Consider the following 23159-nt stretch of genomic DNA (forward strand, 5'->3'; position numbering starts at 1 on the left):
GAGAGGGTCTAAATTAATTTGACAGGAATTAGAACCAGAAAGTAGATGTTAGAGGCTGTTATTAAATATGCTGTAGTTGGACCATGTAGAAAGATTCAAGTTAATCAGGCACATTCAACATGGTGAAAGGGAAATTGGTTAATCAAATTATTCACGTTCTTTGTGGAAGTGATGTGCTTGGACAAAGGGGAACAAGTACAGTACTTGCATCTGCTGAAGACGTTTGAGGACATGCCGCATTAAAGGTTATTGCGAAACTAAAAGTTTGTGGTGTGGGGTAAGGTATTTTTGACAGAAAGGAAAGTAAGTTGTGAGATGAAGCTTCAAGGAGATACAGGTAGGTTATGTACGAAGACAAAGATCTGGCAAATGGAGCATAATGTGTGAAGTTGTCCATTTTGGCAGAAAGAACATTTGATTTGATTTGATTTATTGTTGTCATAAATACAGTGACAAGTGTTTTGCGTGCAGGCGGATCATAATACAAAGACATAAAGATCATAGGGTATTTAGGCATACAAGGTTATTGCTGCACAGGAGGTGCACAAAAGCTTCGATCAAGATTAGATTTGAAATTAGTGAGGTCCATTCAGCTGTCTAATAGCTGCAGGAAAGAAGTTATTCTTGAACCTGTTGGTACATGTGTTTAAGCTTTTGTATTTTTTGCCTGACAGAAGAGGTTGGAAGAGAGTATTACTGGGATGGGAGGGGCCTTTGATGATGTTGGCAATCTTTCTGCATCAATGAGAAGTATAGATGGGAGTCCATGGTTGGGAGGTTGGCTTGCGTGAGGGTCTGGGCTGTGTACTCAATTTTCTGTAGTTTCTTATAGTCCTGGGCAGAGCAGTTGCCGTACCAAGCCATTTTTGCCCCTGGATAGAATGCTTTCTGAGCTGTAGTTGATAAGTAGGAGCCTGACGTTGGTATCTTTATTATTCAGATGTTCCAGTGATGAGTGCAGGCTAGGGAAATGGTGTGTGGACCTGTTTTGCTGGTAGGCAAATTACAAAGAATTGAGTAAGCCTGGGAGGCTAAAGTTGATGTGAGCTGTGTTGTTGAGGCATGTTGGGTGTGTTTTCTTTGGCACTGGGATGATGAAGGTCTTTTTGAAGCAGGTAGGGAGTTCAGATTGGAGCAAGGAGAAGTTAAAGATGTCAGCTGGTCTGCACAATTACCATTTAAATGGTAAAATATTACAAAGCTGTGAGATGTAGAGGGATGTGGACGTTCAAATACGTAAATTCGAGCAGGTACAGCAATTAATTAGAACAGCTCTTCATCAGGAATGTGATGAAGAGCTTATGCTCAAAATGTTGACACTCCTTCTCGGATGCTGCCTGACCAGCTGTGCTTTTCCAGCGCCACACTTTTTGACTCTGAAAATGTAGGTGGATGGGTTAGTAAGTTTGCAGATGATACAAAGCTTGGTGGAGTTGTGGATAGTATAGAAGGTTGTCAAAGGATGCAGCGGGATATAGATCAGTTGCAGATATGGGCGGAGAAATTGCACATAGAGTTTAAACCAGGTAAGGGTGAGGTGCTGTACTTTGGGAGATCAAATGTTAAGAAAAAGTGTACAGTTAGTGGCAGCACCCTGGACAGATTTGATGTACAAAGGGATCATGGGGTTCAAGTCCATAGCTCCCTGAAAGTGGCCACACAAGTAGATAGGGTGCTTGCCTTTATTTGTTGGGGAATTCAGTACAAGAGTCAGGAAGTGATGTTGCAGCTCTACAAGACTTTGGTTAGGCCACACTTCAGTTCTGGTTGCCACATTACAGGAAGGCTTTGGAGGGCGTGCAGAAGATGTTTACAAGGATATTGCCTGGATTAGAGAGTATGAGCTGCAAGGAGATGCCAGAAAAACTCGGGTTATTTTCTGTTGAGTGACGGAGGCTGAGGGGCAACGTGATAGAAGTCTATATCATTGAGATGCATAGGTATGGTTGACAGTCAGAGTCATTCTCCCAGAGTTGAAATGCCTAATACTAAGGAGCATGCAATTAAGGTGAGAGAGGCAAAGTTCAAAGGAGATGTGAGGGGCACTTTTTTTTTTAACACAGAGAGTGGTAGCAATCTAGAACTTGCTGCCAGGGTGATGGTGGAGGCAAGTAAAATAAAGGCAATGAATGGGTTGTACATAAGCAGATGAATATGCAAAGAATAGAGGGATATGGACCAAGAACAAGCTGAAGGGATAGTTTAATTTGGCGTCATGCTCAGCACAACATTGTGTACCGAAGAGCCCATTCACGTGCTGTACTATTCTATATTTTTTGATGTTCTAATGAGTTGGATGCAGCTCAAAGAAGGTTTACCAAGACTAATAGTAGCCATCTCATGAGCAGGTTGGACAGGTTAACCTTATATTCACTAGAAATTCGAAGAGTAAGGCAATTTGACAGGATTATACACGATTATACAAGAATGTGGAAAGAATGTTTCCTCTTATGTGAGAATCTGGAACTATAAAAGTAAAGTGTAATCCATTTAAGACTATGATGAGGGAGAATGTTTTCTCGTAGAAGGATCTTAAGAAGAGTGATCCAGTGTCAGTGTTTGAATCAAAATGTGAAATGGGACTTAATGAGGAACTATGTCAGTTGATTGTGCAATATTTTGAAGCAATCAACCGGTAAAAGCACCTGAGTTTAACTTATTCCCTTAAATATGGCAAAATGTTTAAAGTGGGAAGTTATGGATATTTTAGTGGATCCATGACACCATTGTAGTTTTGGTAATCTGCAATCAGGTTTACTTGGTGTCATGGACCTCTCTTATTTAAGATGGACTCCACAATTCAGTACTGAAGCTCTATTGCATTGTTAGCGATTTTGTACTTCAAACAGTAGTACAGTCAGATAAGCAGGGAATTCTCCAAAGACTCAGTCTGCCATTCCTCCCTGAACTAACAAATAAAAGGCAAATTATATGGTCATTAACCGTCACTTTGTTGGTGGGGTAGTGCTGTGGGTGCTGAAAATTATTGCCAGTCAAGTTTGCTTATATAGTCTTCTGCTGTTCAAAATGATTTACGTGGAGCAGTTTGAATCATCCGCGATGCAACATGCTAACTATATTTAAAGTAGAGATTGGTTATCAATGACGTGAAGGGCAATGGGATAATGTAGATAAAAGGCTTGAATTGTTTGATCAGCCATGATCATATTAAATGATGGAGCATGCTCATATTGCTGGCCTACCCGTTTCCTATGCTACTTTATGCAAGCATTATAAAGCATTTATAATGTGGAACTTTAATTACCTTTATGTAGACTGCGATGATAGTAGTGTCAAAGGGAAGAGAGGGGTAAGTGTTAGTTCAGTAAATGTATCCAATCCAAAGAAAAGTGAGGTACTGCTACCTCTGATTTTCAGGAATGGGATGAGCCAAGTCCATCAGGTGTTAGGAGGACAATGAGAGAACAGTGAGCATTGTATCTTAAAACTTAGGTTGGTTATGGAAAGGGATAATTAACAACCCAGAGTGAAAATAAATAAGTGGATGACAGCTAATGTTAGTGGATAATGGGAAAGGTAGAGCAAACAAATACACAGCTTCTTTGATAATGAGATTAAGGTAAAGAATAAAACATGTTCATGATATATGACTGATGGCTATTTCTAAAGCAGACTGAATATAGAAGATTCAAAGAAAAGTGAAAAAGCAAACTAAATAAGTTGGGAGACAGCATGAGAAGAGACGCTCAGCTAACATAAAAGGGAATCCCAAAATCTTCTGCAGATCTGTAAATAGTAAGAGAATGGTGAAAAAAGGTGGAGACAGTAAGGATTGCAGATACTGGAAGCCAGAGTCATTGGATATGGAGCTTTAGAAGCACAACAGGTCAGACAGCATTGGAGGAGTAGGAAAGTAGACATTTTGAGCCGGGCGCCTTCATCAGAAGTATGGACGATTAGGGACCAAAAAGGAAATTGTCAAATGGAGCACAAATTTGCATATATCAAGGAAGGAAATGTTTTATGGATCATTATGAAAGTGGAGGTAATTTGGGCATTTGAAGGGTTTAAATTTGTTACAGAGGTACTATTAGCCGGGCTGTCTATATTTAAAGTTGTTAAAATGCCAGGAGTAGATGAGATACACCGAAGGATATAGAAGGAATTGAGAATAGAAGTTGCAGAAGTAGAAGTTGGTGGAGAGCATGGGCCATTATTTTTGCAATTCTTCTCGTTCTCAGATTTTGTGTCATAAAACTAGAAATTTGCAAATGTTGACACTCTTCTCCAAAAATAAGTTGTAAAGATAAGCCCTCAGTTACAATCGAGTCAGTTTTGCGTTTGGTGCTCTTGGACCTTCTAGAAACAATTATTCAGAATGTAATTGTCACTTAGATAATTTAAAGGTTAATTAAAGACAGCCAGCATTGATTTGTTAGAGGTGCATCATGTTTCACTAACTGCTGGAATTCTTTGAAGAGCTAACAGAAAGGTTTGATGGAGGTAATGCTGTTGATATAGCGTTAATTGACTTTCAAGAGGCATATAATACAGTGGTGCACAATGGATTTATGAACAAAGTTATCACTCATGGAATGAAAGGGAGAGCTGCAATGTGGATATGAAGCTGGCTGAGTGACAGAAAACAGTACATACTAATTTGAACCAAGCAAAGTTTAGTGGAGTTTCCCAGGGATTGGTAGTGGGAGCCTCAGTCTTTTCATGTTAAGGGCATAGAGTTTGGGGTGCAGGGCACAATTTCAAAATTTGCAGATGGCGTGAAACTTGGAAGTGCAGTATTGTGAACTCGAAGAAAGTAGAAAAGAAATTCATCAGCGGGGTACTGGAATTGAAAGTGATAATGTGCTTGTTCATCCAGTCAACTATCAATTTGATGTTACTATGTTATGTTTTATTTTTAACTTTCTGTACATGTATAGAAATGCTGTCTTGACCAGTATGTTTTGTTCAGAAATGAAATTGGTGTGGCAATAATACTTTAGAAAATATACCTGTAAACTAGGGCATTTCTTGCCCATATTTACATTAGCAATTAGAAAGCAAGTGAGAGCTGAATGAATATTTTCTCTTTTATAGACCTCAGAACTTGGGGTCACAGAACATGTTGAAGGCGATCATTGTAAATTTGCATTGTGGGTTGGACGGACTCCGACATCAGACAACAAAATTGTTTTAAAGGTAATTGTGGCTTTTTTTAAAAGAGTTTGAGAACTTTCAAATAAATTAACAACCGGTCATTTCTGACCTAGTTCCATTCATGGACTGCTCAGTTGTGCGAATTTGAGATCCAGCACAAATCTGTTCCTTTCTTCATGAAAAACTAGTAAAGTGGATCAAGATTAAGACCCATGTAGCAAGTAAAAGAGCCTTAAAATAAAACTATTTTTGTCCTATTTCATTTCATACTCTTGCTATGGTAAGTACCTGACTTCAGCTGCCTCAATGGCATGATGGAAATAAACTACCCACCTGAATAAACCTATGTGTCTAACTTTGTCCCTTTATTCCATGGCATTTCACCAATTCATAAAATTGGCTCTGGATCAAGACATTGGTTGAGATTATCGACCTAAACAATAGGACAGTAACACCGTAGATTGTATAATTAATTAAAAAAAGCAACGTGCTATCATTTGATTGTTTATTCTATTTTAGTTCTAGTAATCTTTGTGAACAATGTGTATATGTTTGTAAAATTTAAACTTTAAAAGCTAAATAAACCTATTTGCAAACAACATTTTTACAATTCCATAACTTACACTGTGCAGAGGAAATGCTGTTTCTTAGTTATTTTCTGTTTTGCAATGATATTTTTGTGTTGAAGGCATCCAGCATTGAAAATAAACAAGATTGGATCAAGCATATACGAGAGGTTATACAAGAAAGGACCATTCATCTGAAAGGTGCCCTGAAAGAAGCAATCCACTTACCCAAACCTACATCTCACAAACATAAAGGGAGAAGGTGAGTGCTGACATATTGCTGCATCACTCAGCAATGTGGTATTTGATTTGCATGTTGTGCTCCTGAAAAAGGTAACTTCAATTCTTGTTGTACATTGAGTTACAATAAAATCCTTTAGAAAAATAAGGAAGCATGTAATCTTTCAGATATCCTTTAGCACCATTTCAACCTACTTTCCTGTGCAAATGTCCAAATTAGTTACATGCATATCGAGCAATGAAAATCAAACCAAATTTACAATAAAAATAGAAATTGCAGAAGAAACTCAGCAGGTCTGACAGCACCTATAGCGAGAATACGCAATGTTTTGAGGTCAGTAACTCTTCTTCAGAACGCCTGCAGTTTTTTATTTTTTGTCTATATTTACAACAGCCCATTTACTCTTCAAGACAGAGGACCCTATTTGCCACCTTTGTTTCATTAACATGTTTTGTGCATCTGCAATACGTCTGAGCTAGCTAACTTCATGGATGAGGGAATGACGGAGCAGAAAATAAATTGCTGAAAATTTGTTTTAAGTTTCAAAGTAGACAGCTCAAAGATGTATATATTTCTTTTTCTACCCCTCCCCCTTCATTTGAAGATGTACATGCTGTCTGTACTTGGGTAAAAGCTAAACTCATGTAAACACGACCCTGGTTCTTTAGGGATCAAAGCCAAGAAATTTCAAAATTAAAATTTTATCCTAGAGATGACAATTTGATTTCATTGTAAATTATAAGCAATTTTTTATTGTTCATAGGAAGTGGACATAAGTAGCTATGTTAGCATTTATTCTCTTTAATTGCTGTAATCTGTGTGGTGCAGATATATCCATAGTGTTATTGGGAAGTTAAAGGACTTTAACCTGGCAACAGTGAAGTAATGTGATAAAGTACCAAGATTAGAGTGATGCTGGAAAAGTACAGCAAGTCTGGCAGCATCTGAGTATCAGGAAAATCGACATTTCAGGCAAAAGTCCTTCATCCTGCTGATTCCTGCTGATCGGAATGTCGATTTTCCTGCTCCTTGGATGCTACCTGACCTTCTGCGCTTTTACAGCACCACTCTAATCTTGACTCTAACCTCCAGCATCTGCAGTACCCACTTCTGCCTAGTTGATATAGTACCAAATCAGGATGGTGTGTGGTTTGGAGTTGAACTTGCAGGTGGTTCTGAACGTGTGTGTCAGCTGCACATATCCTGCTGAGGAGGTAGAGAAAAAAGGTGCGGAAGGTGCTTTTGTAAAAGTCTTGGTGAGTTGGTGTAGTGCATCTTGCAGATGCAACATGCCGCTGCCACTGTGCATCTGTGGTGAAGCCGAGTGGATGGGTTGCCAGTCAACTGGGCTGCTTTATCCTGAGCTGCTTGACTATTGTTAGAACTGTCCCCATCCAGGCAAATGGGGACTATTCCATCACACTACTGATTTGTGAATTGCAGTTAATGGACAGGTATTTAATGAGGATGAGTTCAAGTAAGTTCTCCGTCTGGTTAGCTTCCTCACACAACCCAATTTAACAGCTACGTCCTTCAGGATTTGGCCATCTTGGTCAGTCTTGATGCTACTAAGCAACTGTTGGTGATGGATATTGAAGTCCATCATACAGCATACATTCTGCTCCTGTTCTCATTCGGTGTTTCATCCTAGGGTTATGCCTGATGATCCATCCAGTTTAACTAATTTCTTTAGACTTTGTAGCAGTTTTGCTGCAGCTAAGTAGCTTATTAGGCCCTTTTCGAGGACTGACCAGAGTCATATTGTTGTCATACAGCACGGAAACAGGCCTTTTGGTCAACTCATCCATTCCAAACAGGTTTCCTAAACTGAACTAGTCTCATTTTCTTGCATTTGGCTTGTATCCTTGTAAACCTTTCCAGTCTGTATACCCATCTAGATGCCTTTTAAATGTTGTAAGTGTATCAGGCTCCACTACTTCCTCAGGCAGCCCATTCCATACATGCACCACCTCTGCATGAAAAGGTTACCCCTCAGATCCTTTTTAAATCTTTCCCCTTTCACTTTAAACCTATGCCCTCTAGTTTTGGACTCTCCCACCCCAGGAAAAGCACCTTGGCTAGTCACTCTTACCATGCCCTTCATGATTTTATAAACCTATAGAAGGTCATTCATCAGCCTCTGATACTCCAGGGAAAAAAGCCCCAGCCTAATCAGCCTCTCCTGATAACTCAAACCCTCCAGTCCCGGCAACATCCTTGTAAGGCTTTCCTGCACCCTCTCAAGTTTAACAGCATCCTTCCTAGAGATGGGTGACGAGAATTCTATGCAGTATTCTAAAAGTGGTCTCACAAATGTCCTGTGCAACTGCAACTTGACATCCTAACTCCTATACTCAGTGTTCTAACTAATGAAGGCAAGCATGCCAAACGCCTACTTTACCACCCTGTCTCCCTGCGACTCCACCTTCAAGGAACTATACATCTCCACCACTCTGTCTCTTGTTCAGAAGCACTCTGTAGGGCTCAACCGCTAATTCTTTCATTCCTGCCCTGGTTTGCCTTGCCAAAATGCAACACCTTGCATTTATCTAAATTAAACTCCTATCTCCTCAGCCAACTGGCCCATCTGATCAATTGAATGATTAGAAATGCAATCACCTTGTTAGCCTCTGTCAATTGAGGCAAATTATATGAGCAGAATACAGTGTTGTGTATCCAACTGATTCTTGCATTCACATCCTGTTCCATTTAAAGACTGCTGACATTGTTTGAAAAGCAAAACTCTGGAAAATTAACCAACCACTTGGTATGCTTTATGTAAAGCCTCTGACCATGATTTGGAAACATTTTGATTTGCTAAATATACACAACTAACTTGGAACCAGAACTTGTTTCTTTAGGAAGACTGACAATGTGTTTGCATTCAAGTTCACGTTTTCACAATGATCAACCTATTTTCATTACAAACCAGTAAAACATTTGTTAACACTCTTCAATTGTACTAGCAGTGTCCTGTGGAGGCCCTAGCTTGGTGTTGGGTCCAACAGATAAATACAGATAAGTCCTATGTCTAAATTCTGCCTGCAACATTTTGGACAGTAATGTTAGTCATTTGCTGCTACTATTTAATTTTTGAAAACACAATGGCCAGTTTGTTGTTGATGCATGAATTTAATGTTAAACTATCTTAACTATCATAATTCTTTTCACTGTTTTTTCTCATTCGATAGAGTTGTTCCCATGTCCACCCCTGCTCTCCAACTCCACCCCCTTTCGACCCCCACTCCCCCCCCCCCCCCCCCCCCCCCCCCAAACTCTGTCCTACAGAGCTCCGATGAAGAGTCCTCTAGACTCAAAATGTTAGCTTGCTCTGTCCATGGCTGCTGCCTGATCTCTGATTTCCAGCGTTTTTTGTTTTCAGTACAGATTCCAGCTTCTGCAATAATTTGCTCCCAGAAATGTATGCTCACTCGAGCTGTGTTTCAGTCAGAATGTGATCTCTCCTTCCTGATTATGGAAAGCTTATTGATCCTGCACTTTCAACAGATCCTCTCATAATTAGAACTGAGTTAAGTTGAGATAACTCTCACTAGTTGACCTTTAATAGCCTACTGAGGCCTTATTCAGGCTTTAGGTTATTGACTGATAACTGATCCTCAGTCAGCTACTTTATTAACCTTTTAACTAGACTAGCCTAGTCTACATGAGACTACTAAACTTTAATATAGTTGTAGAAAGCTAATGAGGACTCCTGCCGCTGTTTTATGCCAGAAGAATTGATATGGCCAGAGTGCTGTTTGCATCTTTTATTAATTCATGAGATGTTGGAGTCCAGCTGTTAGACGGCAGCATTTACTTGTATCCTTTATTGCCCTGAGAACATGGTGCTGAGCCGCCGCCTTGTGCTGCTCTTATAGTGTTGTTAGGGCATTCCAGATTTTTGACCCATCAACAATGAAGGAACAATATATTTGTTCTAAATCAAGACGTTGTGTGACTTGGAAGGAATTTGATTATGGTGGTGTTTCCATGTATCTGCTGCCCTCTTTTTCTTAGTGATAACTGTGAGATTGGAAGGTGCTGTTGATGGAGCCTTGAATTTCAGAAATGAATCTTTACAAATGGCATATACTACTGACCTGTCACATAATGAATGGAGGTAGTGACTTTGTGAGGAGGTGAACATAGTGCCAATCAAATGGGTTATTTTGTCCTGGATGTTGTCAAAGCTGCATGCATCCAGATAAGAGGAGAGTATTATATCACATTTCTGACATATTGCTTTGTCGATGATGAACATGGTTTAGAGGGACAGGATATGAACAGCTTTCCACAGAACTCTCATGCTCTAATCTGCTTCTGTAGCCATTTCAGCTTCTGATCAGTGTTAACAGCAAGGAAGTTAAGTGCTGGGGATTTATCAATGTCCATGCTGTTGAACATCAATGGGAGATGTTTAGATTCTCTCTCGACGAACTTGTCATTGCCTGACACTATGTGGCCTGATTGTTACTTGCCACTTATCACCTAAAATTTTTGAATGTTATTCAGGTCTTATTTCACACAGACACTAACTTGTTCAGCATCTAGAAGTTGCAAATATGACTCAAGTTCTCATAAAATTTTCTCCAACCTTTTACTTTTTTTGGCTACTTAACCCTTTGGTATGTTCTAGCGATTATTATTCCATCAGGTTTGGACATGTCAAATGTTGGAGCTGCTAAAACCTATCAATTGCTTCTCCTTTTACAGCTACCTATTCCAATTTTTGGAGTATCAATTATTTGTTCTGCACATTTAACACCATAAAATAGTTTTACATCGATAATGAAAAATGGCAACAGGTCATGCAACCCTCTGATTATGTATTTTTATTTATTATTCACATGAGCAACATGTCTCTACATTTTTGTATTTTCCTCTCATACAACTTCTTATTTATTTATTCTTAATATTTAAGTTGATACCTGCTTAAATTACTTAATCTTGTGAATATTTTGGTATCAATCTTCGATGTTAAAATGTTTGTTACTCTCTGTCCTAGACCTCTTGGATTTAATTTCTTGTCCTGGACCCCTCAATCTTCTGAAAACTCTCAGTTTCTCTGCAGATATATTTGCTTTTACTCTTTCCAAGAGTGGTGGTGAACTATGAATGTTAGGTATTTATGTGCTGTGTGAATGATGTTTAATTATTAACATCTCAAATTTAAAGAAATGTTCAGGGTTTAATAAAAAATGTATTTTAGTTTTTTTTGTTTTCTTTTGTGAATTGTCAGAATGTGCTATTCAATAACAAATTTTGTTTTTTATTGACATCTTTAATACTGTGAAAGTTATGGTGTCATGGCAATGTCGCTGGGCTAGTAATCTAAAACCACAGGCTAATGTTTTAGGGACAGATGATGAAATGTGAACTCAACAAAAATCTGGATTGTAAAAGTCAATCTCATCCTTCAAGGAAGGAAATCTGTCATTCTTACCCAGTCAGGCCTACATGTGACCGCTAATCGCCCTCTGAACAGTTAGGAATGTGCAATAAGTGTGGCCTAGCCAGTGACTTCACATCTCGTGAATGATTAAAAATAGGTATTCCAATGCACTTAAGAGAGGTAAATGAAAAGGAATATACAACTTGCAATTATTTAATTGAGGATACACATGTAGATAAGAATGAAGAGGAGGCTGAGGATAAATCTGTAGAATTTCAGAGGTAACTGTGCAGGGATAAGAAGAAAACCCACTTCTGAAGATGTGGTGGGAGAGATATGGTTGGAAATATGCAGCACTTTCATGCTTTCAAAGGACCTCTAAGTACTTTGCTGTCAACCTATTTGGTCGGATTTTTTGAAGAGTAGCAATCTCATGCAGATTACTGCTGCAGCCCTTCTTTCTTACAAAAGGAGAGAGCTCCACATATTTAACAGGAGATTCCAATCAGGGCTCCTTCAGAATAAGGGACCATACATCCATTCTGACGTTTTATTGTTCTGCAGAACAATCGGGGGGAGGCACATGGTCTTTTTTCACAGTAATCAGCTGCCCTATTCTGACATTCCAGAATCACAGATGGCCATTTTGGTAGCTGCTGTCAAACGTTAAATACATAAGGTGATTGTGAGGCCAGGAGGTAGGCTAACAATGGATAAGGGGGCTGATAATCAGGTACCAGCTAGCTAGGGGTAGCATGCTACAGAATATGTTGCCAGTGGGTAAAAGGGGAGTGGGGTTGGATCTGGAGCACGAGAAAGGGATTGGCTGCCTAGGGATAAAAGTAATGGAAGTGTCGGGTCCACAACAGTAGAGAAGAAGGCGACTGGGTCCATACTAGGGAAAGTGGATTGGGTCGAGCACCTGAAGAGACATTGGTACCACGGGGTGAAGGGAGTCAGATTCAGAATGAGGGAAACGGTCTCGAGTTAGGAGCAGGTGAATTGAGGTTAGTTCCCAGGGAGTGAAAGGGGGCGAGGTTGGTTCTGGAGCAGAAGGGCTGGGTGGATGGTGAGGTCAGAAAAGGGGAAGGGAAGTTGGCTTGGGGTGGGTAAAAGGGGTGTTGAGACAGAAACTGGGAAAGGGGATTGGCGTTGAGGGAGTGATAGAGGGTCAAGTCCAGAATAGGTGAGAAGGGTATAGTTGGATCCAAAATGTATGATAAAAATGGTCGGGTCCACAGCAAGTAAATGTGGGGTTAGGTTCAATGGCAGAGGAAGAAGGGGAGGAAACGATGTGGTGTCCTGGGTCAGGATCAAGGGGTTTAAATGATCTGCTGGAGATGTAGTTGGGTGGTGAGTGAGGTTAGTATGAAGGTCAGCCAGGAGTTCGACTGTGTACTTAATATTTTAACTTTTCCTGACTAACTATTAATTTTATTAGAATTCTCTGAATTCGCTGATTTAAATTCGAGGGTTCCAAGCATGGGGGAAATCACCCAGTTTCATCTTCAATTTCCTCAGTAATTCTTTTGGAGTATACTACGATGGGAATTCTACATGATCCCCACACACAACTCTCATCTGTGCTGAAATAGCGACTACCTGGCCATTGGAAAATCCAGCCAATTGTTTCTAAAAAGTAATTTGTACTGATCTGATGAGAGACAAATAACTTTGAAAAATGTCAATTAAAACTTCCAGTTAATAGGTGAAAGCATTAACACAAGGTTTCATGTGTTTATAATTTAATTGTAACAAGCAAAAAGTAACTTTGACTAAACATTATTTCTTGGGCAACTTGTACCTGAACTACATTATGGAACTGAAGCTGGAGCTGATGAAGTTAGATCATTCGGGAGGTGGAGGGGGTTATTGAGAGGAGTTACAGGGAGGCAGTCACACCTCAGGTACAAGAAGAAGGTAGATGGGTTACCGTCAGAGATGGAAAGGGAACTGGCAGGCAGTGCAGGGATGCCCTGTGGCCGTTCCCCTCAACAAGTATACTGTTGGGGAGAGGGGGGGGAAGAAACAACTTACCAGGAGTTGGCAACGAGGCACAGGTCTCTGGTATAGAGTCTGTCCCTGTTGCTCAGAAAGGAAGGGAGAAGAGAAGCAGAGCATTAGTCATTCGGGACGCCATAGTTAGGGGACACAGGAGGTTCTATGGGAACGAGAGAGACTCTTGGTTGGTATGTTGCCTCCTGGATGCCAGGGTTAATGATGTCTCTGATCATGTTTTCGGGATCCTTGAAGGGGAGGGGTAGCAGCCCCAAGTCATGGTCCACATAGGCACTAACGACATAGGTAGGAAGAGAGTTGGGGATTTAAGGCAAACATTCAGGGAGCTAGGGTGGAAGGTTGGAGCTAGAACAAATGGAATTGTTATCTCTGGTTTGTTGCCTGTGCCACATGCTAGCAGGGCGAGGAATAGGGAGAGAGAGGAGTTGAACACACGGCTATAGGGATGGTGCAAGGAGGAGTGTTTTGGATACCTGGATAAGACAATAGACAATAGGTGCAGGAGTAGGCCATTCTGCCCTTCGAGCCTGCACCACCATTCAATATGATCATGGATGATCATCCTTAATCAGTATCCTGTTCCTGCCTTATCTCCATAACCCTTGATTCCACAATCCTTGAGAGCTCTATCCAACTCTTTCTTAAATGAATCCAGAGACTGGGCCTCCACTGTCCTCTGGGGCAGAGCATTCTACACAGCCATCTCTGTCCTAAATGGTCTACCCCGTATTTTTAAGCTCTGTCCTCTGGTTCGGCACTCACCATCAGCGGAAACATGTTTCCTGCCTCCAGAGTGTCCAATCCTTTCATAATCTTATATGTCTCAATCAGATCCCCTCTCAGTCTTCTAAACTCAAGGGTATACAAGCCCAGTCACTCCAGTCTTTCAGTGTAAGGTAATCCCGCCATTCCAGAAATTGACCTTGTGAACCTACGCTGCACTCCCTCAATAGCCTGAATGTCTTTCCTCAAATTTGGAGACCAGGACTGCACACAGTACTCCAGATGTGGTCTCATCAGGGCCCTGTACAGCTGCAGAAGAACCTCTTTGCTTCTATACTCAATCCCTCTTGTTATGAAGGCCAGCATGCTATTAGCCTTTTTTTAATTGGGGCTCTTGGGTAGGTGGGACCTCTACAAACAGGATGGTCTTCATCTGAACCAGAGGGGAACTAGTATCCAAGGGGGGACATTTGCTAATGCTTTTTGGGGAGGTTTAAACTAATTCAGCAGGGGAATGGGAACTTAAATTGTAGTTCGAGTATAGAGGAGTTGAGAGTAGTGAGGTCAGAAATAGGTTTTAAGGTTGCAAGAGGGCACCAGCAAGCAGGAAGTTGTTTTGAAGTGTATCCAATTCAACGGCAGGAGCATCCAGAATAAGGTGGACTTGCAGCATGGGTTGGTACCTGGGATTGCGATGTTGTGGCCATTTCGGAGACACCGATAGAGCAGGGACAGGAATAGTTTTTGCAGGTTCTGAGATTTAGATGTTTCATTAAGAATAGAGAAGATGGTAAAAGGAGGGAGGGTGTGGCATTGTTAGTTAAGGACAGTATTACGGTGGCAGAAAGGACACTTGAGGACTCCTCCACTGAGGTAGTATGGGCTGAGGTTAGAAACAGAAAAGGAGAGGTCACCATGTTGGGAGTTTTCTATAGGCCTCCAAATAGTTCCAGAGATGTCAAGAAAAAGAAAGCAAAGGTGATTCTCAATAGGAGTGAGAGTGACAGAGTAGTTGCTATGGGGTCTTTAACTTTCCAAATATTGACTGGAAAGGGTCAGTTTTTGTCCAATGTGTGCAGGAGGGTTTCCTGACAGGCCAACAAGGAGAGAGGCCATATTGGATTTGGTACTGGATAATGAACCCGGCCGAGTGTTAGATTTGGAAGTATGTAAGCATTTTTGTGATAGGGACCACAATTTGGTTATGTTTACTTCAGTGATAGAAAGGGATAGGTATATACTGCAGGGCAAGAATTACAGCTGGGGGAAAAGCAATTATGGTGCGATTAGGCAAGATTTAGAATACATAGGATTGGGAAGGAAACTGCAGGGGATGGGCACAATTGAAATGTAGTGCTTATTCAAGGGACAGTTACTGCATGTCTTTGATAATCATGTACATGTCAGGTAGGGAGGTAGTGGTAGAGCGAGGGAGCCGAGGTTTACTAAAATAAGTTGAAGCTCTTGTCAAAAGGAAGAAGAAGGCTTATGTAAGGATGAGACATGAAGGCTCAGTTAGGGCGTTTGAGAGTTGCAGGTTAGCTAGGAAAGACCGAAAGAGAGAACTGAGAAGTCATTGGCGGATAGGATCAAGGAAAACCCTTAGGCTTTCTCTCGGTCTATCAGGAATAAGAGAATGATGAGAGTAAGATTAAGGCCAATCAAGGATAGTCATGGGAAGTTGTGCATGGAGTCAGAGGAGATAGGGGAAGCACTAAATTAATATTTTCCATCAGTGTTCACACTAGAAAAAGACAATGTTGTTGAGGGGAATACTGAGAAACAGGCTACTAGAGTAGATGGGATTGAGGTTCACAAGGAGGAGGTGTTAGCAATTCTGTGAAAGTAGATAAGTCCCATGGGTCAGATGGGATTTATCCTGGCATTCTCTGGGAAGCCAGGGAGGAGATTGCAGCACCTTTGACTTTGATCTTAATGTCATCAGGAGTAGTGCCAGAAGATGGAGGATAGCAAATATGTTCCCTTGTTCAAGAAGGGGAGTAGAGACAACCCTGGTAATTATAGACCAGTGAGCCTTACTTCGGTTGCGGGTAAAGTGTTGGAAAAGGTTGTAAGAGAGAGGATTTATAACCATCAAGAAAGGAATAGGTTGATTCGGAATAGTTAACACGGTTTTGTGAAGGGTAGGTCATGCCTCACAAACCTTATTGAGTTCTTTGAGAAGGTGACCAAACAGGTGGATGAGGGTAAAGCGGTTGATGTGGTGTATATGGATTTCAGTGAGGCATTTGATAAGGTTCCCCACAGTAGGCTATTGCACAAAATACAGAGGCATGGGATTGAGGGTGATTTAGCAGTTTTGATCAGAAATTGGCTGGCTGAAAGAAGACACAGGGTGGTGGTTGATGGGAAATGTTCTTCCTGGAGTTCAGTTACTGATGGGGTACTGCAAGGATCTGTTTTGGATCCACTGCATTTTGTCAGTTGTATAAGTGATCTGGATAATGGCATAGAAGGATGGATTAGTAAATTTGCAGATAACACTAAGGTCAGTAGAGTTGTAGATAGTGATGAAGATTTTGTAGGTTACAGAGGGACATAGGTAAACTGCAGAGCTGGGCTGAGAAGTGGAAGATAGAGTTTAATGCAGAAAAGTGTGAGGTGATTCACTTTGGAAGGCGTAACAGGAATGCAGAGTACTGGAATAATGGTAAGATTCTTGATAGTGTAGACGAACAGAGAAATCTTGGTGTCCATGTACATAGATCCCTGAAAGTTGCCATCCAGGTTGACAGGGCTGTTAAGAAGGCATATGGTGTGTTAGCTTTTATTACTAGAGGGATTGAGTTCTGGTGACACAAGGTCATGCTGCAGCTGTACAAAACCGGTGTAGCTGCCGTTCTGGTCTCCGTATTATAAGGAGGATGTGGAAGCTATGGAAAGGGTTCAGAGGAGAGGAGATTTACTAGGATGTTGCCTGGTATGGAGGGAAGGTCTTAGGAAGAAAGGCTGACTGACTTGAGGTTGTTTTCGTTAGAAGAAGTTTGAGAGGAGACATAATTGAGACATACCAGATAATCAGAGGGTTAGATAGTGGACAGTGAGAGTCTTTTTCCTCGGATGGTGATGGCTTGCATGAGGGGACATAGCTTTAAATTGTGAGGTGATAGATATTGGACAGGTGTCAGAGGTAATTTCTTTACTCGGAGAGTAGTATGGACATGGTTCGCTCTGCCTGCAATAGTAGTAGACTCGCCAACTTTAAGGGCATTTAAATTGTCATTGGATAGACTTATGGATGAAAATGGAATAGTATTGGTTAGATGGGCTTCAGATTGGCTTCACAGGTCGGCGCAACATCAAGGGCTGAAGGGTCTGTACTGCGCGGTTATGTTCTATGTTTATTTGGAAGCACTAGCTTCGAAGCCCTGCTCCTTCATTAAGTGATTGTCAACCACCTCCAAGAGCTAGTGCTTCCAAATAAACCTGTTGGACTATACCTGATGTTGTGTGATCTTTAACTTTGTAAAAGTTGGTCAGGGTCCTTATGAACATGCTGAATTTCCTAAGTTGGAAATGTGTTGCTGGAAAAGCGCAGCAGGTCAGGCAGCATCCAGGGAACAGGAGAATCGACGTTTCGGGCATAAGCCCTTCTTCAGGAATATGCCCGAAACGTCGATTCTCCTGTTCCCTGGATGCTGCCTGACCTGCTGCGCTTTTCCAGCAACACATTTCCAACTCTGATCTCCAGCATCTGCAGACCTCACTTTCTCCTCAAAGAATTTCCTAAGTTGCCTGAGGAAGAAGAGGCTTTGTGCCTTCTTGTCCGTCGTATCTCTGTGGGAAGTCCAGGACAAATTGTAGGTTATCGTCACTCCTAGAAACCTAATGCTCTCAACCCTCTCAACATCTGCTCGATGTAGATGGGAGCATGTTTTCCGCCTTTCTATCCGAGGTCAATGATCAGTTCTTTAGTTTTGGTGACGTTGAGAAAGAAGTTGTTATCATTGAACCAAGGCACAAGGTAAAAGCACAAACAGGGGAGATTTGTTACAAATGGATAGATGTCTACAGTAGGGCCCCATCAAGTTCAAGGGCCAAAGAAAGTATAGCAGCAGCAAGACCTGGTGTGAATGAATGAGCCAAGAATAATCAACAAGCATCAATATTACTTAGACATGTTTCTATTGGACTGGGGTCTGCCTTCTGAAATTTATTTCCATTGAACCAGGATGGAGGGATTATCATATGATGAAAGATTGGACCTGTTGGGTTTCTTTATCTTGGAGTGTAAAAGAATGAGGAGTGATCTGAGATTTTGATCGGGCCTGGCAGAGTGAATGCCAAAGGCATGTTTCTTCTTCTTGGAGAGTCTGGAACAGCAGACACATTTTAAAAATAAGAGGTCCCCCAGTTAGATTAAGATGAAGAGAATTTTTTTCTGAGGGTGTTGTGAATCTTTCCAATCCTCCCACTTCCTCCAAACGAAAGGAGTAGCCATGGGCACCCGCATGGGCCCCAGCTATGCCTGCCTCTTCGTAGGATATGTGGAACAATCCATCTTCCGCAACTACACTGGCCCCACCCCCCACCTTTTCCTCCGCTACATCGATGACTGTATCGGCGCCGCCTCGTGCTCCCACGAGGAGGTTGAACAGTTCATCCACTTCACCAACACCTTCCACCCCGACCTCAAATTCACCTGGACAGTCTCAGATTCCTCCCTCCCCTTCCTCGACCTTTCTATTTCTATCTCAGGCGACCGAATCAACACGGACATCTACTACAAACTGACCGACTCCCACAGCTACCTGGACTACACCTCCTCCCATCCTGCCCCCTGTAAAAACGCTATCCCATTCTCCCAATTCCTTCGACTCCGTCGCATCTGCTCCCAGGAGGACCAGTTCCAAAAACGCACAACCCAGATGGCCTCCTTCTTCAAGGACCGCAATTTCCCCCCCGACGTGGTCGACGATGCCCTCCACCGCATCTCTTCCACTTCCCGCTCCTCCACCCTTGAACCCCGCCCCTCCAACCGCCACCAGGACAGAACCCCACTGGTCCTCACCTACCACCCCACCAATCTCCATGTACAGCGCATCATCCGCCGTCATTTCCGCTACCTCCAAACGGACCCCACCACCAAGGATATATTTCCCTCCCCTCCCCTATCAGCTTTCCGTAAAGACCACTCCCTCCGTGACTCCCTCGTCAGATCCACACACCCCACCAACCCAACCTCCACTCCCGGCACCTTCCCCTGCAACCGCAGGAGGTGCAAGACTTGCGCCCACACCTCCCCCCTCACCTCCCTCCAAGGCCCCAAAGGAAACTTCCATATCCGCCACAGATTCACCTGCACCTCCACACATATCATCTATTGCATCCTCTGCACCCGATGTGGCCTCCTCTATATTGGGGAGACAGGCCGGCTACTTGCGGAGCGTTTCAGAGAACACCTCTGGGACACCCGGACCAACCAACCCAACCACCCTGTAGCTCAACATTTCAATTCCCCCTCCCACTCCACCAAGGATATGCAGGTCTTTGGACTCCTCCATCGTCAGACCACAACAGAACGACGGTTGGAGAAAGAACGCCTCATCTTCCGGCTAGGAACCCTCCAACCACAAGGGATGAACTCGGATTTCACCAGTTTCCTCATTTCCCCTCCCCCCACCCTGTCTCAGTCAAATCCATCAAATTCAGCACCGCCTTGCTAACCGGCAATCTTCTTCCCGACCTCTCCGCCCCCACCCCAGTCTGACCTATCACCCTCACCTCGACCTCTTTCCACCTATCACATTTCCGACGCCCCTCCCCCAAGTCCCTCCTCCCTACCTTTTATCTTAGCCTGCTGGACAAACTTTCCTCATTCCTGAAGAAGGGCTTATGCCCGAAACGTCGATTCTCCTGTTCCCTGGATGCTGCCTGACCTGCTGCGCTTTTCCAGCAACACATTTCCAGCTGTTGTGAATCTTAGCCACTCTGTTTCCCCAGAGATTGCTGAAGGCAGGGACATTACATATTTTAAGGCAGAGGCAGATCGATTCTTAACTAAAAAGGGAGTTGGTGATGATCAGGGATAGGTGAGAATGTGGACCTGAGGTCACAATCAGATTTGCAGTGATCCTGTTGCATGGTTGAGTAGGCTGACTGGCTGACACCTAATTCTTATGTTTGTACATTCATAAGTAAATTTGTGACAGCAATAAACAAATTACTATAGTGAGAGATCTACAATAAATAAAGACCACAGTCATTATTAATATTTATCTGAAGTATGAAAGATGATGAGACATTTTATTTTATTTCAGGGATGGAGAAGAACTAGACAGTCAGGGAGATGCAAGCAGTCAACCAGACACAATCTCCATTGCATCACGGACATCACAAAACACTCTGGACAGTGACAAGGTAGGTTATACTTTGTAGTTTCTAATCAACCAATACTAAGCATTGACCCTTAGATTTCATTGCAGTGGATTAGCTCCACAATTGATTGGAGAAATAGTACTCTTCATAATTAAAAATGCTGTTATTAACCAATAGGTCGAATTTCTTAGCCTTTCAAATAGATAAACTTGTAACCAGAAACTGAAATGCTACACTTACCTAATGTTCATTTTGCTACAAAGATGTCAGTACAAACCTTGAACAGTTAATGTGAAAGTGCCACTGACGTGCTGCAAAGGGGAAGGTTCCATGTAAAATATCAGCAAGTATTGCTTGCAGCAACATAAAAACTACTTAAAAATAATAGTTTATATTATTGTGTGGCTGTTGAAAAGGTGTATGCAAAAAAGAAATGCTGATTGCACTGTATTACCTTCAGTTGCTCACAGAGAAAAATACGACTTGTAGGAAAGCAAAGTAGGTTCGGTATAGGTTAATATTCTTAGTCTGTAACAGGAAGTAAAGATGTTTAAATGGTTGAAAGCCCAACTTCCAGTTTCATAATGGCATCTTATTTCCCTAAGCCCTCTTGTGGCTCTCATTTTCAAAACGTTTCAGTTGAATGAAGCTTTAAAAGCATTAAAGTACTTCAAAAAATGTCTGGAAGGTGGTTAACAAGAATGCTGTTGGATATGGTGTTGAGACAGATGAAAAGGGAAGTGCCAATTTTGTTCTTTATTTGAATTGAGTTAAGTTGGATGATGGTTGAAACGTCATAATTGGTTAAAGAAAATAGTAGCAAATTATGGTTCTGGCTACTGATTTATTGAAGTGAGTAGGAGATTCCGTATATCTGGACACTTGGCAAGAACAGAAAACAGAGCCGGTGTAATTCTTCTAGAGTCAGAAAAGCTCCTCAGCATTTTGAAGTTGTTACTTAACATAGATGCAGTCATAACAAACTCTTCAAAGCTAAACTTTGCATGAGCGATCTTCCAGAGAAGTAAATTTGCATGCAGTAAGCAGAAACACCAAAATCCTTTTCAAAACTGAATGACCTTAAGATGTCAGAGCAAAAGTAGGCCATTTAGCCCAACAGGTCTGTTCCCCATTTAGTGTGATCATAACTGATCTAGGTTAAACTCTCACAACAAGAAGTTATAGTCCAGCAGGTTTATTTGGAAGTACAAGCTTTCAGAGCGCTGTTGGACTATAACCTGGTGTTGTATGATTTTTAACTTTGTCCACCCTAGTCCAGCACTGGCACCTCCACATCATAACTAATCTGATAATGCTAGACTCTATTTTTCTGCCTTTTACTCAAGACATCAGACTGTCTTGCTGATTAAAAATATGTCTATCTCACTCTTTGATACAAGTAACAACCCAGTACTACAGCTCTGTGGTAAAGAATTCCACAGATTCATTACCCTCTTGAAAGAATAAATTCTTCCATGACCTTCCTTACTCTAAGGAGAACAGCCCAGCCTGTTTAATCTATTCTGGTAACTGAAGTCTCTCATCCTGGAAACCATTGGTCATTTTTTTCTGCATCCTCTACAATCATTCCTGAAATGCGGCATCTAGAACTCGACAGTGTTCATGGGATAGCGTGATCATTTGAGTGATTGTTTCTGCTCCTTTGCATGTTCTTCCAGCCCTGGAAAGTGGTCTTATGCTTAAGATTGTGAGCCACGTCCAACAGAACCAGGGAATGTTCCCTGGAAAAAGCAGAAATCCTAAAATCTCAGGGGACAACAGCTGCGCTCAGGTGGAATAAGGACTTGTGTTTAATTTAAGCACACACGTGGGGCATAATGAGAAATTACCCTTCTTTCTTGACATCCTGTTGTTCTATGAAATTGAAAATGGGGAAGCAGAAAATGCAAAACTGCAAGGCTTTGAGAAATGAGCAGCAGACCTGCCTTTAGGTAGATTACTACAACTCAATTTCATGCCAAAGCAGTGTCGGATAAAAGTTAACTACAACCCCTTGCTTTTATAATTTTTACATCAATTTATAAAACTCAGAAACCCATATGCCTTACTAACCACTTTCTCAGCCTTCACAAGCACCTTCAACAATTCGTGCACTTAGGTGCCCAGATCCCTCTGCTCTGCAATCACTTGAAAATTCTGTTCTTTATTTTAAATTACCTCTCCTCATCTTTCCACACAAATGCATCAGTTCATACTTCTCTCCCTTGTGTCTGTCCATTCGACCAGTCTATTTGTATCTTCTTGAAGCCAATCTCTGTCTTCCATAGAAAACACTGAAAGCAGTGTTACTAGTATTGATCCCTGGGGAACGTCACTATGTACCTTCCTTTTCTGAGAAACAACCAGTCATCACAGCTCTTTGCTTCTGCTTAATCAAGTGATTTTGGATCTTTTATGCTGGGATTCATTGAAACAACAATAAGGAAGCCTTGCTACAATTTTACAGGATTTTGATGAGACTACACATGACGTAATTTGTGCATTTTGTGTCTCTATCGGAAATATATACAAAGAAACCTCGATTATCCAAATGTCAATTATTCAAATTTCGGATTATCTGAAGAAGATCTCAAGATCCTGATAGAAACATTATATCAAAGAGCCCTTCCTGATGAAGGGCTTTTGCCCGAAACGTCGATTTTCCTGCTCCTCGGATGCTGTCTGAACTGCTGTGCTTTTCTGGCACCACTTTAATCCAGAATCTGGTTTCCAGCGTCTGCAGTCATTGTTTTTACCCCAT

At 41.7% G+C, this 23159-nt stretch overlaps 1 protein-coding gene across 3 annotated transcripts in view; it reads left to right on the forward strand.

Moving 5' to 3' along the window:
- Positions 1–23159, forward strand: part of LOC122550233 (triple functional domain protein) — a 581330-nt gene that overhangs the window by 381194 nt on the left and 176977 nt on the right. For all 3 annotated transcript variants that reach the window (XM_087987024.1, XM_087987025.1, XM_087987026.1), the window contains exons 31-33: positions 5059–5160; positions 5807–5946; positions 20341–20440. In XM_087987024.1, coding sequence (XP_087843150.1) covers positions 5059–5160; positions 5807–5946; positions 20341–20440 — 342 coding nt within the window. The remainder of the gene's footprint in view (positions 1–5058; positions 5161–5806; positions 5947–20340; positions 20441–23159) is intronic.

The sequence above is a fragment of the Chiloscyllium plagiosum genome, unplaced genomic scaffold (assembly GCF_037043375.1).
Source record: "Chiloscyllium plagiosum isolate Xiang-an unplaced genomic scaffold, Cpla_swu_hap1 HiC_scaffold_5, whole genome shotgun sequence".
Taxonomy (NCBI): domain Eukaryota; kingdom Metazoa; phylum Chordata; class Chondrichthyes; order Orectolobiformes; family Hemiscylliidae; genus Chiloscyllium; species Chiloscyllium plagiosum.